Source organism: Poecilia reticulata, linkage group LG16, assembly GCF_000633615.1.
Source record: "Poecilia reticulata strain Guanapo linkage group LG16, Guppy_female_1.0+MT, whole genome shotgun sequence".
Taxonomy (NCBI): Eukaryota; Metazoa; Chordata; class Actinopteri; order Cyprinodontiformes; family Poeciliidae; genus Poecilia; species Poecilia reticulata.
Genome location: NC_024346.1, coordinates 23,522,580 through 23,542,021, shown reverse-complemented (window position 1 = coordinate 23,542,021; position 19,442 = coordinate 23,522,580). Strand labels below are relative to the sequence as shown.

General features: G+C 35.6%; 1 protein-coding gene across 4 annotated transcripts in view; it reads left to right on the top strand.

The window, feature by feature from the left end:
* The window catches only part of LOC103478352 (CUB and sushi domain-containing protein 3-like), a 244,833-nt gene that overhangs the window by 47,299 nt on the left and 178,092 nt on the right, over window positions 1-19,442 (top strand). For all 4 annotated transcript variants that reach the window (XM_017309426.1, XM_008432116.2, XM_008432118.2 and 1 more), the window contains exons 4-5: window positions 1,922-2,116; window positions 11,691-11,937. In XM_017309426.1, coding sequence (XP_017164915.1) covers window positions 1,922-2,116; window positions 11,691-11,937 — 442 coding nt within the window. The remainder of the gene's footprint in view (window positions 1-1,921; window positions 2,117-11,690; window positions 11,938-19,442) is intronic.

Genomic DNA, 19,442 nt, shown 5'->3' with positions numbered 1-19,442 from the left:
TTGTCATTATGTCAAGCGTTTCACTCGCAGCTAAAATGTTGTGCATGCTTACACATGCCATACTTTGCTTTGATTAATGGATAAAAAGCAATTTTTTGAAGAGACAAGAAATGAAAAATCTGACATTTTGAAAAGTGGGTTGGCACTCTGGCTACAAGAAACAGGTACTTAAGCTTTTTAGAAGTGACATGGAGAATACCACGTCCTTTTGTTTAATTGAAAAGAAAACTTAATAGATTTGGCCATACTGATGCCTAAGACATTAGTAAATGGTTTCTGTTGCAATAAATAATTCTTCATGGCAGCAGCAACCTTCAAGGTATGTTGTACAATGTATACGTCTTAAAGAAAGTAAATGTATATGAGCGCAATCAAGACTTTCCATGCTTTAATCACCGAAAACACAAACATACCACAGGGGAGAGCAATGCCTAGTATGCTATACATTAAGCATATATACTGTTTTTATTCACTACTTTATATTACGCTGTTGCTAAGCTCAATACTTTCTACAAGGGTGTTTCTATGAGACAGATGGTCAAGGTGGGTGTTGGTATTTAAGGGTGTGCTATGTATCAGTCATGTCTTTGGTTTGCGTTCCAGAGATCACACTGTCAGGGGCAGACTGGTGAAATGTAATATTCAAAGAACACGTCCTTTTCAACATGATAAAGATCATAAGCACATTTCAAATTCTAAAAACAACCTTAGTAGGCACAACTCATGTTTGCTCAGACTTAGATATCATAGGAATAATCTATGCAAGACAGACCAGAGCTGCTATTTTTCTACAGAATTAGAAAACTGCTGCTCAAGATTTTTATTAATTAGAGTTTTCTGATTACATTGAGTAGCAAGAACACCATATTTGCAGAGTGAAGAGAATGTGCTTGGGCCAGATGGGTGTTGATCTGACAGCTGTTTTGTCAGCTATATCTGTCCTTATTTAAATGTCATTTTCAGTCAGCTCTTGGCAAGTCAGCAAATAAAACATTTGGACTTGCACTTTGGCCAATATATGCCAAAAAAGTTGTGAACTAGGTCTTTATGTGTTTTTTAAACTAGCCTAAAGTAAAGGTTGTGAGGGACATTGCTAAGCCAGAGCAACAAATATTGATCTTTTCTTTTTGCTGTCAGTCTACGTAGTATAGCAATAGCGCTGATTTTTAGATCACACAACAAAAATTAAACTAACCTTAATATAATTAATATAATTGGAAAACGAGTCAGATGATGTAAATGTATAATGAAGAAGTGAAGATAAATTTTTCAACATAATTGAGATGTTTTGGCTAGGTTGAATAATTAAACCACTTTGTCCACTGCCAATTTCAATGAGGTTATTGGATGTTTATTCATTTATTGCCATGGGCCGGTTTTGTTTTTTATAGAGGATTTCTGATGGATGAAATGCCTAAAGACTACAATCAATTTCTGAGTCCTTCTCATTGGCGTTTATTGTATTTGCAACAAATACAAAAAATATATTGTTTTGCTTTTAACAACATATCTCCAATCTACAATCCCTCCATATCTTTCAAAGCCATCTGAATGAGTACTGTGCCCTTTCATGTAGGTTTGAAACAGAAAATTTCCTTAGCAGATTCCAACTTCTTACCCTTTTAATGCCAGCATTTTTTTACTTCATATATTTTTGACAAATAAATTTTATAGATTTTTTTAAATGCAAAAAAGTGGGTAAAGCAGTCCTCTTCCATGTGATTTAGCTGTCCCGTCTGAATTAACAAAGCCCTTTACAAAACTCTTCAACGGTTTGCTCCCTCATTGTACCAAACCTGCCAGGTCAAATTAAATAACTTCTGTGACTTGAAAACTAGCTAAATTAGGAAAAGTAACAATTGTTGATATAACATGAATCGTCTTACTAATTTTGTCTTTTCTTCTTGACTTTCTTTTGTAGAGTTGCGAAGCAGCTCATGTGGAAACCCAGGAGTTCCCCCAAAAGGGATACGCAATGGCACTCAGTTCAACGTTGGCGACAAAATCCGCTACCGATGTGTCACAGGCTACGTCCTGGATGGACATTCACTCCTCACCTGCGTGACCAGCACAGCTGGTGTGTCAGTGTGGGATTTTCCAGTGCCAATCTGCAGAGGTGAGATTTTCTTTTATTACTAAAAATTAAAAGGAATGTGGTCTTTTGATCCTATACCTACATTTTACTGCAGCTGTACAATATGGTTTGAAAGAGTACTTGATGTCATTTTACATTAGTGTTCCCCTAAGAAATTTAAAACGAGGGGGTGGTGAGTTTATTCTGACCTTCTCTTATTAACTGCTAAGTGTTAATTGCTTTTTAATGATTGACAGATTGATGGTTATGAGATTGGCTTACATATTAGCTCCTCCTGTACTAATGCATGACACAACCCTTCATTAGAGCAATAAATATATTTGCAATCAGATGGGATGGAAATTTTTTAATCATGTTGATGGAGATGATTGGAGATTCCATGGTTTAAAAGGTTAATTAAATATTTATCTCTGGGGGACAACTAGCTTGAATATATGAATGTTTTCAGCCATAGTTTTCGCAGCTTTTAGTCTATATTTGACTGATAATGAGTGGAACACTTTTAATCTCCTGTGGGATCATGTGTTCAGTCATTTGTGATGCATGCTGCTGACAGTTCAGCTTACAAAGCACCATAGAATAAATTTCTAACATGCCAACAATGCCCATACCTTACATGCAAACATTTAGATATTACATTGTGTTAAATCAGACCATCACCTAAATGAGCACATAAACAGCATTTAGTGAGGAAAATTGAGTCTGCATTACTTTAGCTACAGTATTACTTTTGATGCAGATACAGAGTTCTGTAAATGTTTTCATGTGGTTCCAGAGATGTAGAATGACCAGGAATGTGTGTCGTCAAGCTCTTTTACCAGGCCATAAAGTATGCAGAATGAGAAGAGACACTTCAGCATGATGATGATTTCTATCTGACAGCTGGTTGATGAATGATGGACTAGAGCTTTTTAAATCATGCAATTTATTCCTTTATGTTTTTAAATGAGGCCCATTGTTCAGGACTGACCCAGAAAATCCTCATCTACGTTATCTGAAAGTTATTTTGAAATGAAGGTGTTCTAAGATATTTCTGAATGCTTTAGGGCTTGTGGATGGACAAGTCCATGTCCATTAAACATAACCGTATGTAATCATCACATTTTAGATTAACTGTAATAAATTAATTTTTTCACTGGAGTGAAATCTGCTTTAATTTAATGTTGAATTAAATATTTACTTACTGTCTATTCATTTTGGTTAGCATTTGATTTCATTGTTTTATTTGAACTGTATTCAATCCTTTTCCATACTGTGAAACTTAAATACAGAATGAGCCACAATTAAAAACTTGGACAAAGCCGTAGGCTACCCTTGATATTTATAAAAAAAAAGTCATTTTTCATTCTCTTCAGATATTATGATGAACTTCTTAGTGTGAAGAGAAGCAAAGTTTAATACTACAAGCAAATGTGATGGCAAATGTCAAATGAATGACATAATAAAAAATGGTGGTTTTATTTTTCTGTAGCCTTCTGGTATAAATTTCAAGGGCAACATTCTTTGCAGCTTAAAAATAGTAACTATAACAAGAACAGACTTTACAAGGCATGGAAATTACCCCTGGCTTCAAAATGAAAAAAAAATTGGAAATCGGATCTGTAATGATTCTTCTTTCAAAAAAAATAAGACAACTCTATTTGCTAACCTAAAATATTGCAACATTAGTATATTGTTTAACAGATGAAAGTGGAAGTAATTTTTTTTCTTAAAAAAACAAATAAGCTGATTTTTGTAGATATCAAACACTTTATTTGGCATTGTGGGAACACCACAATTGTCAATTGATAAGCATCAAACGATAAAGTCTGGAAAGATGAACAGGTAACTGGACATCAGCTGTGAATAGTTTTATTACAAGCATTAATGTTGCAGACTAGAACAGGTCGCTGCCCAACCCCATACTTTGAACTATTAGCTACATTCTGCTGTTTAGTAAAAAAAATAATTAAATAAAATAGATTTATGTTTTTTGTCTTAACTCTCTATGCATCTGTTATGTGTCATTTTGGTTTTATCGGGGTACTAATCTGATAATATTTAATTTTTGTCCTCTAGAATTTGAGTCACTACACATTTATTACTTTTATTGGTTAAGAATGTTAATAAATAGAAATGATGTGTAAAGTTTTGAGAAAATAAAATGGTTGTTTTCTCAAAACTTTACATTAGTCTCAAAACTAATTAAACATTTTGAAAAAATAAAATGCAGTTATTTGTGGGGATTGAATAGTTATAAGCAATATAACTAATTACCTTTGTCATTCATAGGAATACTCAAAAAGTAAAAAAAGAAAATTACAATTATACAATAATACAAATGAAAATTAAATGATTGGTTTGCGGCTATAAAAGCAAAGAATGAAGGGAGAATGTAGCAATGGATACAAAACTGAGAGGTGATCTGACCAAGAAGTTTTTGAAATGCGTTAAGCTTTGAAAATGTTTGAATTTTAAAAATATTCTCTGTTGTGCCTTTTGCTTTTTCTCAAAAGTCATGCGGTTATTCCTGTGAAGAGCAGACCAAAGCCACTTCTTATCCATTAATTTCATTGTTAGCTGCTAAGGCAATTTATTTAGATGTACAAATTCTTCAAACTAGAGGTTAAACTTAAAAGGGGTCAAATATTTCTCATGTTAATATTTAATGGTGAGAAATGCCAATACCAGCTGAGCAAATGCAGGATTTCACTTCACAATCGAAAACACGGAACAATGAAAATAGCTTGGCATATGTTTGAAATACGGTGGGCTTAGAGGCTGGAGAAAGCTGATGTGAAGGGTTCCTTTCCATTTAGGGATGTTTCTGGCCTCTGTTGCCACAGGCCAGAAACATCCCTTCATTCTAGTGCTGCACAGCCACTGCTTGAGCCATAATCTCTCAGCAATATCTGGGCCTGCTCCTCTATGCAGCCAGATGGTCCTTTGATCTTATTTCCTCCGAGATCCTGCCTTCTGCTCATCACCGATTGTTTTAAGGTGAACACACAGCAACACACATCCTGTTCCCCCCTTCCAACTACCATCCTTGGTGGCAACAACTTTAATTGTTCTGGGGGAAATTTGGTCCTGTCTTCTTTGGAGAATTGTTTTGATTCAGCCACCTTGGATTGTTTTAAAACATGTACAGCATCTAATTAAGATTTAGATCTAACTTTTGACTAGGGCACCCCCTCAAATTTTTTGAGCCAGTCAAAGGTGGACTTGCTTGTTTGCTGGCTTGAAAGTTGAGCTAAGTTGTGAACAACACATATGATGGACATAGAGGGGTAGGGAAAATAATATGGAAAAGTGTGACAAAATAGTCCTATACATATATCTTCCTTTAATTTCTACTGCATAAGCATAGATTCATTGAAATTTATGGAAGGGAGAAATATTATTCTACAGGAAGAGAAATACGATGCAGTCAAGGATGGATAGGAAAAAAATGCACAAAGTAAAATTAATGGCTACACTGCATTCCATCACACCTCCAAGAAGTCCATTTTGATCCCTTCTTTTGAAATTGTCTCTTGACATTCATTAAACTATGCAATGAAACTGCAAACAGGGGACAGGATGGTAATGTGAGAAAATAGTCTATTAATATCCTGTCATTTTGGCTGCCAGCCACACTTCAACAAAATAAGAAAATACTCTATAGGGATCCTTTGTTAAAAATCAAAACATTCAGCTATGCCATTTGCTGCCTCAGTGATAGAAAAACTTGCTCTGAGTTTGTTACAGGTTGTTCTTTTATGCTGAGATTGGCTAAGTAGCTGACTACTAGAAGCTAAAATTTGACTAAGGAGCTGAATTTTATACATTTGGTTCCATGTCCATTAACACTGATTGTAAGTTCAACAATGAGATATGGGAATTTAGGTCATTAAAATGTAATTTGTGAAACAGAACAAACCTTACTGTTATTGTGTAATTTCAATTGATCCTTTAATTTCTTGTTATTCATTTAATTCTCCTGTTCTTTTCTTGAGGCTCATTTAAACTTCAGAAAAGGGGAAAAAAACGATGGCTGCTATAATGTAATGAGCCACAGCAATGAGCATGAAGCAATATAATCGTAGTTTTGCACCCAATACAGACCTGTTTCCATTCTTTAACCTAACTGGTATTTGACATGACATGCTGCAGAGCAAATGAGAGACATCCTGTAGAAAGTGCCACTGCTTTACATTAATATGGGTATTATTACAAAGGAAAAACCTTAGGTAATATTGAAAATTATACATGAGTTCCTTCCTTTCTATCCTTGGGGGTGAATATTTCAAAGTAGAAAGACAAGTGGTGTATATCTGATCAAAGTCAAGGAGAGGGAGGTTTAATCCCTCCTCAAGTAGCATTAGATTGCTGATGCTGGGGATGTAAATGAGCTCAACTAAACCAGTCCTAATCCTCCCACAATCTTTTTTCCTGACACCATTTTTTTTAAGGCAGACCCTTCTTCGTTTTTAAATCCAGAGCATGCTCTATCGATTTGCTAAGTAACATATTGCCCAACATTCAGTGCCTCTGCTCTGTTGATAAACAATATTTGATAAAACTTTGCCTGAGATTTTAATCATGTTACCTAGAACAACCTTCAAAGTCCTACTAGAGTGAAGGTATTTAGAATATTGTCACTGCAAAGCGTCTTTGAGTCTCTGCTAGCATTTTGCATCTCATAATTTACAATACTATGCATGGCTGCATCTCCATGAAATAGACAAGAAACCTGCCTTGCTTCCTCTGCATAGTTATGAGTTTCTTTCTACTTCAAATCATTGCTCTAATTTTCAGAGCAATTTCTCTTCACCTGTAGACACATTGAGTCTACAGGTGATGGGGGTTTTTATGATCTTTCACGGCCATAAATACGTTTTTATTTTTTATTATTCGCAAATCTTTAGCCTAGCTATTAGTCAAAAATCTATGCAAATTATTGGATGATTGTTGTTGGTAAATACTGTGCTTGCACTAAGAGGGCTGTTAATGATCCATCCATCCATCCATCCATCCATCCATCCATCCATCCATCCATCCATCCATCCATCCATCCATCCATCCATCCATTTTCTGCCGCTTATCTGGGGTCGGGTCGCGGGGGCAGCAGCTTCAGAAGGGAGGCCGACTTCCCTCTACCCAGCCACTTCTTCCAGCTCCTCCGGGGGAATCCCAAGGCGTTCCCAGGCCAGCTCATACTGATAAAAAAAAAATACTGTATCAACAGCTTTATTACTTTATTTTGACTAATCATGGGTAATGGCACAAAGCCATTGCAGAGATGCTATAAACACTGTGAAAACATTCTTTAAGCATTTTTTGTGCTTTCTGTCTGGAGACCTTTTATGTTTTTTCCTAGACATAAGGCCATTTTGTAATACCAGGTTATCTTCAGTTGGTATAAAAAATACTGTATCTATCAAACATAACTTAAAATAAATTTTACTTTCAATTTGACACAATTTGAAATTGGCCTCTGTCTCTTTAAGAACCTCCTGCTCTTTCCGACGCTCCATCAAAACAATGACAAGAGTGATTGGCAAAATCTGAATGATTTGTAAACACAATATGCTGCTAACTATGCTAAAGTTAGTATCTGCTTCAGAACTTCCTAATGAGGCAAAACTAATGGGCTACTTTCATAAGTGTGGAATGTGTTATCACCACTTCAACATCCAAAACTTGCATCAAATCTCAACTTCATTTTACACTGAATAGGGATAACTTGTCACACAGTTTTAAGAAGGATTGTTTTTGAAAAAACAAAATAAATGTATTAACATTTTTATGATATTAGGACCACCTTAAAATTATATAAGTATAACCGGCTGGATTCAAAGACTTTTTGGGATATATCATTTTTTAGCATGTTTATTTTGGTTTTCCTCAAAAATATTAATGTTCATTCAAATGTCACTGAGCTGGATGAAAGCATCCAGCTTTCATTGCAACACCACTTTGACTAGACATTGCCAGGCATCATTAGTCACTTTGTCGAGTCTCCACTGGTCCCTAAATATAGGCTTGTCCGAATTACAAGATTGTGTTTATTCTGGTTTGCAACAAAATGCAACTCAAATAATATATTTCTGTTCCTTTGACAACAAGACTGAATCTTATATAGAACACCCTTATCTATTTATGTAACCAATAAGCCTTTCACTTGTCATGTGGTCAAGAGTGGTGGCAGAACCAAAATCAAATCTCATTGGAGCAAGTAGTAATCTGATCTTCAGTTCTTTGTTCTTAATTGCTAGAAACAGTCAAACATCTAAACTCTGTTACTTTTGAACAATACCATTTAGAAGTAGGCAATTAGTGATTTGTGAAATATGTGCAGCATCAAATAAAGTGATGTTGAGAAAGAAAATGGCTAATTACATTCGATGTTTGCCAGGAACTCTTTCTGTTCTGACTTTTCCTCAGAATTTCACAATCATAAGGTGTTAACTTTGTGATTCAGCTTGTCAATGAAATAGAACATTTTATATCTAAGCAAAAAAAAAAAAAAAAAAAAAAACCTTAGCTGGTGAAAATCACATTGCTGATTATATAACCACAATACTATATGATGACCATATGGAATACTGCTCTTTTTTCTGGAGCCATTTTACAGCAGAAATTTTGATTAAACGTTATTAACCTAGAGTGTAGATTTATTCAAAAGAGCAGCTTTCCAACACTTTCTAAGGCAGAACGTTATTAAAATAGAAATTAACCCTTATTAATGAGACTTAACAAAATGTCTGTTTTGAAATGGATTTGTTTGATAAGATGCAGATTTATGAACATGTGACTGTCTGATTGATGCTGCTCATATTCATACTATATTTGGGTGAGTCAGACCACAGCATTCCTGTCAGATATCCACAACAGATGCTGCATGTCCTTCATTGATGCCCCCGTAGCAATTAATTTAGCTCAGATTTTGGTAAGAATAAAAAACAAACAAAAAAAATGTTTTGTGTTTAAATAGACCATTTGTAAGCCATTAATAACCTACAATCTTAGTTATTTTAATATAACTTTTTAAATGTTTGTGCTCTCTACTGGTGAGTTAAAATGGGCAGCCTCAGGTTTCTAGCTATTGTTTCAGTTTTGTATTATGGGGATGCTCTTAACAAAAATGAAAAACCTTAAATCTAAATACCAAATTTGTTTAATATGGCTTTGTGTACTTCAGAAAGATAATCTGAATTGAAAAAAAAAATAAAAAATTTTGAATGTTGGGTTTTTTCTACAAAAAAACAAAATGACCAAAAAAAAAATGCTGTTAACACAGCAGCTTCTTTATGTTGAATGGTTTCACTTTGTTTGCCTTCCCAAGATGGGCTATCCTGAGACTTGTTGCATTCACTCACTTTAGAGTCTTGACATTCTTATGTTAATGGTTTGAATGATTTCTCCTCAGAAAATCAAAGCACTTCGTCTGTCCTTGTGGTCCATATGTGGATAACGGCAAATCTTCTCATGAAATTCCTTCCCGACAAGCAGCCTTCATGTTTCTATCGCCCTCATTGTTTGACTTGAAATTTTCTGTCTGTTTGACTCCTCTTATTTGGTTGTAAGTACTTTTGTCACTACTGGCATTCTCAATAAGCAATATCACAGAAATATGACTTCACTAATCCCAGTGTTCATTGCTGAGAACTGGGTACAGATGATGTAAGCTTCTTCAAGTCTGATGGTCTAAAATAACGTTAAAATTCAATGAGTCAATGTAGGCTAGAATATTTCCTCCAGCATTTCCTCCAGAGTACTGAAAAGAAAACACCTAACATGTAGAACTCAATATCTGCTTATAGAAAGTTTTCAGGGATCTTGGATCTAAATGTTAGGTTTGTTTGGTGCATAACCAGTAATGGTGGTAAATTTGAGTCACTTTCTAGCAATATAACTAAACAAGATCTTTCATCAGATACATTCTCTTGTTTGTTTTGTTCACTTTAAATTTACTCTTTTATAAAACCCACACTTTTTTATATATATTTCTGTCTGTCAAACTTGCTTTAAAGTTTAATTTGACCTCAATTGACTTTAGGGTCTATGTTGTTATTAACATTACTGTATTGGGAATATTTTACAGCACTTAAAATCAGTTTAGTTTCTCTTGATGCAAATTACTTTTCAAATCTCAGAGGACTATTTAATTTGTTGTCCTAAATGCATTGAGGGTTATTTACAGTATTTATTCTGAGTAAAATTTATATTGCAGAGTGTAGTGATTTGAATTAATTATTTATTTATTCACATACACTGGTGCTGCCAACCATCAACGCGTGAGTTTGGACTAAGCCTGTCCTTGATACAAGTCGCACATGTCTCAGGCATTCATGTGTCAAACAGTATCGTTTTCTCATCTCTGCCTTTATCAGAAGGACTTTGATCCATTGTCATGCTTCTGCTAATGTCTCCAAAGACTCGGATCAAAGCAAATAAATGCTTTGCTCGTCTATTTTCTCCCTTGCCCCCCCCAATCTTCGCTTCAATTTCATACACCCACTTCCTTGTTTCTGGACCAGTCATTTAATGCACCATTGGGGAATACTTTAAGGCTGGCATCTCTGACAGCCCTGAGTGCAGCACTGAGCCATCAAAGGTTTTAGCTGGCACAGTCGAGTGTCACGTATTAGTCTTAAATGATGTGAAAACTGTGAAAGCCCTGCCATCATTAGGATTCTTCAGAGAGGAAAAAAACAGATACAAGGATATATGGGAGAGTGGTGACTTCTAGTAGAAAGAGTGAGAGGAAAGTGGAAAGGAATCTGGAGTGAAAGAGAGCAACCCACTGTTAAGGTGGAGTGCATTAACATTCAGCTGATGTGCCACACTTCCCACATTGGATTTTTTTTTCTCCAGGATTATGAGATGTGTTTATCACATTTTGTTTGTTGCTAAAAACTTGACAGGTCATTGTGGAAAAAAAAAAAAATCAATTTCGAAAAAGGAAAAAAAAAAGGGTTCGGGGGGTTGAGCGGAGGTATTTAAGACTTCCTTTTCAATTTGATTGCATTGAAGAAAACTGACAGAATTAAACTTCAATTATTTGGTCAATTAATTTTTTTTTTTAAAGGTTTTAGTGGCCTTTATTTATGGGTGGTTTGATAGAGGGGAGGGTTATGGGAGAGGGGGAAGACATGCAGCGAATGTCACCAGGCTGGGAATCGAGCCTGTGACCACCGGCATGAGGACTAAGACATGGGTTGTGCTTTGCCCCTGCGCCACCACAGCACCCCCATCAGTCAATTAATTTAATTGATTATATGTTCTCCTGTTAATTTACGGCGTTTGTGTTAATGGTTCTTGACACTATAAATGAGAGTAAGTGAAATTAATTTAGTTTTCTGTTAAGTTACGTAACAAAACAGGAAGTTGCATTACATACAGTGCTTCAACACACTGTAATGCTTGATGAACAAAAATGCATGTGGTTAGATTGTTTATATAGCTCCTAGTCCTGCTTTCACATGCCTTTTTTTCTTTGTTCTGGATTTATTCAAGTGGACAGTTGCAGATGTTTTATGCCTGCAGGCTTTGATTTAAAGGTCGGAAATAACCCAGAGTAAATGTATCTGTTCTTCCCCGCCCTGTTCTTTGTCTTGTTGACTGACAGCCGAGGACACGTGTGGTGGCACCCTAAGGGGCTCCAGCGGGCTCATCTCCAGCTTCGATCTCCCCAGCGGTGACTCCCCTGGCACGGCCGGAGGGGGTGGTGCCGGAGGCCTGGGCAGCAGCAGGGAATGTAAGTGGACCATACTGGCTGATCCGGGCGACACCATCTCTCTGGTGTTCACAGAATTTCAGATGGAGGAGAAGTCGGATTATCTGGAAATAGAAGGCTCCAAACAGCCAACCATCTGGTGAGTTGACCTCGGAGGAGGAGGAGGGAGGGAGGTTGGGACACAGTTGTATTGCTGAAGTTGAGAATTCAAGTATTTTTATTATGTGTGGTTCAGAGCATGCAGTGTGTTGACATGGTATGGAAATGAAAAGCACAGCCAGTGACATAAGGTTGTGGATGTGTCTGATATGTTTTCAACATTTCTTGCAGAAAGATGTTCTAGAAAACATCATTTTTGTTTGGTGAAAGCAAATATTTGACATCTTTTTAGATGTGTATACACAAGAAAAATCATGGGTTTTTTTATGTGTGAAAAAAAACTAAATTTCATAGATACATTTATCATTACCTCTGTAAGAATGTTTTAAATTCTCAAAATTCATTTTGTATTGCAGAAGCATCATCTCACTCTGAGAAAAGGGTTCTTGGTGCAGATGTCACTGGCTGTGCTTTTCATTCTTATAAAATCTGACCTTTTAGTTGGAAACCAATCACAGAATGAAGTTTGAATACCATTTTATAATCCCTTTAAAAATGTAATCAAAGTGTTTCATTAATTAAAACTAGCTTTAAAGTACTTCTAATTATTAATCCAGGATTTTTTTTTTGTAAATATCAGGCCAATTACCTATAGCATTGAGCTAAGGGGTTTGATGAGGAGACCCCTTTATTTTACCACCACACGTTGAGCAGGATAATAATGGAAGTAAAAAAAATATACACTCTGAGACAGAGGACTGCGGTAAAAGTGACATCTTGTCTCCATAACAACCATAAGAAGCTATGTATAAGCCAAGCAGTTGTTCATGAGACGTGCAAGAAAAATCTTATTATGCTCTGCCCCTACAAACATATCTGTTGAGTCTGCTAAACTCCACTGGATACTTAAGTTGATCTAAGCAGGGGGTTTGTTTGGCTGGAAACACTCCAGGTGAAATGGGAGGAATATGTGGAAAATCACTTAATGCTCACTGTCAATTTTGATGGAGGCTCAGTGAGTCTGTTTCTCCTCTGAGGACCAAATTTGGAGTGTTCAGCATTATTAACGATGATCATCCAAATGATGCAGTCAAACCAACAGAAATGGCTCACCAGACGTATGATTAGCTTTCTTCCACTGTCATCTCGGTTCACAAACCCATCAACAAATGTTCAAAAGCTCCTAGCTGTAACCTGGACACAGTGCTAAGTTGTTGACAAAAGGAGATTGTATGCATTTAAAAAAGCTTAACAAGCAGTTCATTTTTTAACATGACATTTTTTTTAGAGAGTAACATTCTCTTATGTAATTGTGAGATTATGCTTCTGAATAAAGATTAATTAATTTTAAGCCTTTTATACTTCTTTACCAGGGCTGTTAACATATTTATGAATTTTTTGTCAGTTGGCTTTATATAATTTTTACTTAAGTTACAAACCCAACCATTTCGCAGTTTTTTCCTTTATAGAATAATAATAACAATGCCTGCTGAAGTTTAAGAATTTTCTGAAAACTGTCCACCAAAACTACACTTTACCAGGATTCAAATGACTAAACACAAGCATGGATTTGAACATGCACAAGCTGCTCTTTTCTCCTCCATAAGGAGAGCAAACTATACTTGCAAGTTTTCATGAGATTTTAAATAGCCTATAAATAGCCTAATACAGCCTGAAAGAAACACAGCTGCAGCAGTCAAAGTCAGGAAGGAATGCTTGCATGCCTAAATTGGTAAGCTAAGCTAAAAGCAAGATAAGTTGTGACCGAATTTAAAAGTGTGGGAGCTTATTTTATTAAATGAATCTGTTGCAGGGATATTCTTAAGACATGCATAACTATTATTTAATATGTTAAAGACATTTGGTAGCTCCACACCTTTATTTTGTTTTATTGTTCGTGGAGCTGTATCTATCTTTTAGCCATGTAAAATGTTTGAGAATAAACCTAAATTATTATTTTCAACAACAAAAAAAAGTAGGTTGAAATATAAAATAAAAACAAATGTTCTTTGTTTTCCATGTCAGCGCTCATTTCTTTTGAGATGAAGATGGGTTGGACAGTCTAACCTTTAAGCTTAAGTAGACATGTTTTCATCCTCTACACATCAAAGTCTCTCTGCTCCCCATCTTCCCAATGAATCATTGTTTTTTGGAATGTGCTGATTGTTTATTATGCATCTTGAATCATTTCTTCTTCAGAGCAGGAATAAAAAATAAACATGCTAATTGCATTCTTTAATAGATTTTCACTGACAATGTGTTGCGTAAAACATTGTAAACGTGCCTCTGGTGTCTGCTTGATTTATGCAAATTTATAGAGAACAATTAAGCATTTTAAATTATGCCAAAATCATTGGCAGATTTCTTTCAAAGGCAGCCTTCATGTACGCATATATCTTGCTTTCTGAAATAAATTTCTGCACCTACTCCACAACGGGTTTAACTCCTAATTCTGGGTTAAGCTTATCCTTCTGCTTTGGGTTTTGTTTGAATATGAGCATCTGCCTGGAGTTTGGGATCCTCCTGGCCATTAATTATAATTCAACCAACAGAAGCTCTAATCAATCATAACGGCAGAAGGGCTGTTGTCCCTGAGAGTTGTCTCTCATAGTCAGATGGAGGGAGAGAGAGAAACAGGCACTGTGTCAGTGAGAGACTGAATCTAACGGAGAGATGCTGTGAGTGTGGTGATGACTGCTAAGTATTGCATGTTGACATGGCTAAGAAGAAGAAGAGTGTGATGCAGAATTCATGTGGGACTGGACCACACTGATGTGGATTGGTAGGCTCTAGATGACCCTTTTCTCATAGGTGTATTGGCACTAAAATAAAGAGTTTTAATGTTATAAATACTGCTACGTTTCAAATATTCAGAGAATCATTGTCAGAGGCATCTGGTTACACTTATTTAGTTGCTCTAAAACCACATTAATATTTAATACAATTATATTTCTGTGTTGGTTTAAATCGTGATGTGACAGACTATTGACATGCATGTTGCCGGGTGGAAAAACATGTTAAATACAGAAGTGAAGGAGATTTTTAAACTTAAAAGTCCTGTTAGGTCTTTGAAGTATTGGCGTCCTTTTGATGCTCCCCAGTTTTCCACAGTGCCTGTAGGGATGAACGATGTAGAATCCAGTGTTCTGATATGCCAGGAGGGAAAACATTATTTCTGCTGCTACAATTCAGCATAATCTTTTATCATTTTTTTGTTTCAAATTTTTTTAGTATGAACTTATAATCAGAAAATGAAGGTTTAGTGGTCAAAGAGTGCCCCCAAGTGCTCACGTATTGTTTTCCCTGAACTGTTCAGAAAGTGGGTGGAGTTCTGAATGTGGAATAGAATAAATCTTCATTTGTGCAGACAAAGGGTTTGCTTAACATTCAATGAGATCAATGTTATTTCTCTTTGCTAGAATAGTCAGGTAGGGCAGATGTTCATTGAATTGCAGTTGTGGATATTTGCAGTATATGTGATGAGCATGCTGCAAATGTCTGGCAACCTGGTTTAGCTGGAGAACAAACTGTGTGCCACAGTGTAAAATGCACAAAAAGCTAATGCTTTAGTCTTTTCTGAGTCCTTAAGTCATTAATGTCCATGTGGAACATAACATAAATGTTGTAAGTATTTTGGAAAATACAATAAAATCTCCCTTAAACCGGATAAAAAATAAATTCAAAAGCAGTGGAAAGTCAACTGTTGCAGCTTTTATGTAAAAACCTGGTACTTTTGCATTAGGGAAAACTAGCCTTTAGTAAGGCTAAAGTTGCAGGTTGAGGTACTTTTTTTTTTCTTTCTTTTTTTTAAACAAAGATGTTACACATTATGTCTATTGATCAAGTACACAGGTTTAACATCCAGCACTTTAGTGAGCGAGTTTTTTCCTTTCTGTGGTACTGTGCACTGTGCCTCATGTGATACTCCAGATAGATTTTACTGTATGCCCCTAAATGTCATAGGCTGTTAGACATCGTTTTCCTTTTAAGCCCTGCGGTTCCCAAAGGACTCTATGAGCCCAAGTGCAGTGTGGCCTGCACTTTAGAGAAATGGCTTCCACTTTTCCCAGGCAAACAAGCAAACAAGCCCAATTCAGGAAACCTGAATCCCTCATAGCTTTTGTTCTCTCTCTGTTTATGAATGTGTCTGACTGCATACAAGGCCGTAGGACTGCTAAACATTCAAACACTGTAATGTATAGCACCAGCTGCAGGCAGAGACGAGCCAACTGTCAATTTAGCCTTGAGGTTTACAGCTGCTTAACAGTGATAGACAGTCTGGAACCATACACTCTGTCAGATTTATCGTTGCTTTTTATCCTCTTCAGGAAAATAAACTTAAAATGTGATCCACTTTGCCTTGCATATCTCAGTGTGAGATAAGGATATCGGTGTAAACCACGTGAATACAGGGGGAATTGATTTCAAATTATGAAACCTTTAAAGCAGAATATATATATTTTTGTTGGAGTTGAAAGTGCTGTAAAGCACCGCCAAACCTTTCAGTATGCAGAAGAAGAAATAAATAGGCGAACTAGGTATTACCCAATGTTAACTTCTTTCCAGAAAGTGTTTGATAGCATTATTTACACAACTAAAATCTAGCACCAGGGGACATGGATTTATTTTTTGCTGACTCATCTGTGCATCCAGCTGCCTTTTCTTTCTATCAATTGAACAATTTTTATCAGATCTTGCCAAATGAGTTTTATTGATTTTACTGTTGCCAAGGTGTTGAAGGTTGATCTGAGGCTCCACATCAATCTCTTTGAAAGCAGTTTGAAAAAACAAAAACAAAACAAAAAAACAAAAAAAAAACTTTTTGTAACAAAAACCTTCTGGATAGGTTGAGAGAAAAAAAACAATGTTTTGTGTTGACCTTTAATATGATTGTTCAGTTCTGTTCACAAAGGGCAAAAACAACAAGCAGTAAATCACATGTCAGTCATTGTTTCAAATATCTGCACAGCGCTTAAAACCTTGAAGGCATTGCAAATATCTGAAACATTTTTTTGTTGTTGCTTATAACAAGAATTTCAACCAGAAAATGTAATTATTTGGTACGTCTTTTCTCTAGTTGTCTATCGACCTCATTTTTCACCTCCGGTCAGGATTCAGTCTCTTGCAGATGTTTCCAATTACTTAGTGTATCATTTTTGGATGCTATAAACATATTCAGGCAGCTAGCTTTGGAATTGATTGTCTCCACAGCAGACAATATTTTGCTCGGCTCAATAATTATGAACAGTCCTATTCCAACAGCGCAGCTAAAAGATTGCTAGAGTTAGATTGCAATATTCAAAGGTTATGTAGAGCAAGAAGTGTCTTGCAGCTAAATTACCAACTTCAGTTAAATTATTATGCATGTTAGATTGCATTTCTTTGCTCTGGGATTTTTTATTGATCTTCCAAGGCAAAGTAAGATCCATCAAATTGTCTTTAAACGGCATGCCTAACAGGTTACAGTCTGGGTAAAATTGAGCTTCTGTTCTAATGAAGGGATGTGAATTGAGAATTGACTCAGGTGTTTCATATGAGCAATAAATGTAAGGAGTTTCTAGGAATCCACAGGCTTCTCAATGTCCTCTAAAGTCATTGTGTTAACCAACTAGCATCCACTGAGCTGTAATATTATACCTTCTAGGAAGAAGTGGGAGCAGCTGAGGTGATGTAGAACTCAGCCTTTATTATTACATAACAACTTAACCCAATTAATCCCTGCTTTAATCCCTGCTGACAGGTTAAATGTCTGACATGGAAGGAAAAGTGTGTCCTAATTAATTTAGATTTTTACAGGGTTCTTAAACAGTCTTAAAAAGTCAAGAAACGTTTGGTTTTCTTCAATTAGTGTGGAGTCTGGAAATGTATAAAAAGTTTTCAGCTGTCTTCACTCATTCCTTACTCTAAAAGAAAAAAATCTGAATTTCTAAAAAGAAATACAATTTTATCTATATTTAAATAACATACATTTTGTTAAATTTACCACATTACTATTCAAGGTATGTATTTCTGGCATTACTTTTTTCTTTGGTTTTCTAGAAAAACCACAGATGCACTGAAATTTACTGGCTTTTGTTTTTATTATTATTAATGGATTTTTATGGATTATTTAAATCCATGTTCTGTACTGAACACCTTGCAGGTGGTTCAAATGCCTTAGTTTTCAAAATGATATTTGTATTTTTTTTTTTACAAATAAAATGATGTTCTTAAAGATCTAAAGAATCTGAATTCATCAAAATATCCTCTAATCTGAGGGGAATATATTTCGAAATCGAACTGATGTCAGTTGCTTCAGATGCTTAAAGATCACTGTAAAAGCAAGTGAGGGTGCAAGTCTGGTTGTCAAATCTGTCTGACTGATTTGTGGAACACAATTAAAAAGTAATTTTCAAAAAAACTGACTCTCACTTCTCGTCAGTGTCCAGAATGTTTTAACAATTATCTGAAAACTCTAGAAAATTGTTAAATACAGCTAAGCCCCAAATAATTCATACCCATGGCAGATTTAGGAGTAAAATAATCTTGATTTTACGAGCATGTTTTCTGTGAGGAACAAAAGGCCTTCCAACCTCAATGAATTCAACAAAGTAAGTCATTAAAACATCTTTGAAAACATGCATGAAGCATGTGTGACCCTTCATTTCGTTTTTAATACTGGTCATCCTTCTACATTGTTTTTTTTTTTTAAATACATCTGCCTCAGAAGCAGATTTCTTGATTGAACTCAAATACTTTCAGAGTTGAATCTTCCAAGGATAAGAATCAGTTTATGACTTTACTGTATCTAGACCCTCTGCCACTGTCAAAACCAGAGACTCCAAATCTGTCAGCTTATTCCTGAGGTTTCAGACGCTCTAAAATCAATAAACACTCCTGAGTTCAATAAAACTTCTTCAGTGTCTGAAGAAATGAAACATTTCTCATGTTTAATTTTGTGTTTGCTTACATGACGGCTCAAATCATTACATAAAAAATTGCTAAAACATACCATGTGGACTCAAAATATTGAACACTTTTTTGCGTGGACTCTCAATGTGAGTGTATTTATATTCCTTTGTGTCAATACTAAGACAGGAGCTACATATAGTGGTAGGCATTTTTTTATTGTTGCAGGTGTTCTGCAACCAATATCAATGCCTGGCATATTTTATTACTGTGCACCTCGTTGTTTTTACAGGGAGTTTTCTCACTTCAACGCCTAACATGCTTTTTGGTGTTATTACACCATTGCTTGTCATTGACAGATTATCGTGATTTCCTTTCTCCAACACATTTTCCTTTGTGAAAAAATATAGCTTTGAATTCAACCCATCACTTCCTTCTTGGGATATAATCAGTGGGTCTCTTAGATGGAAGCAGCTCTATTCTATTGATTCCATATCATTAAGACCTCTGAAAGAAGAAGTCTTGTGAAAATTTAGTTTTCATTGCAGGAAACTTGATTGTAGTTTTTCTTCCTATAGCTACAGGCCAGTGGCTGTTTTTTATTATGCATGTATATTGTAGCGATATTAGCATTTTATCAATTACACATCGAGGGAA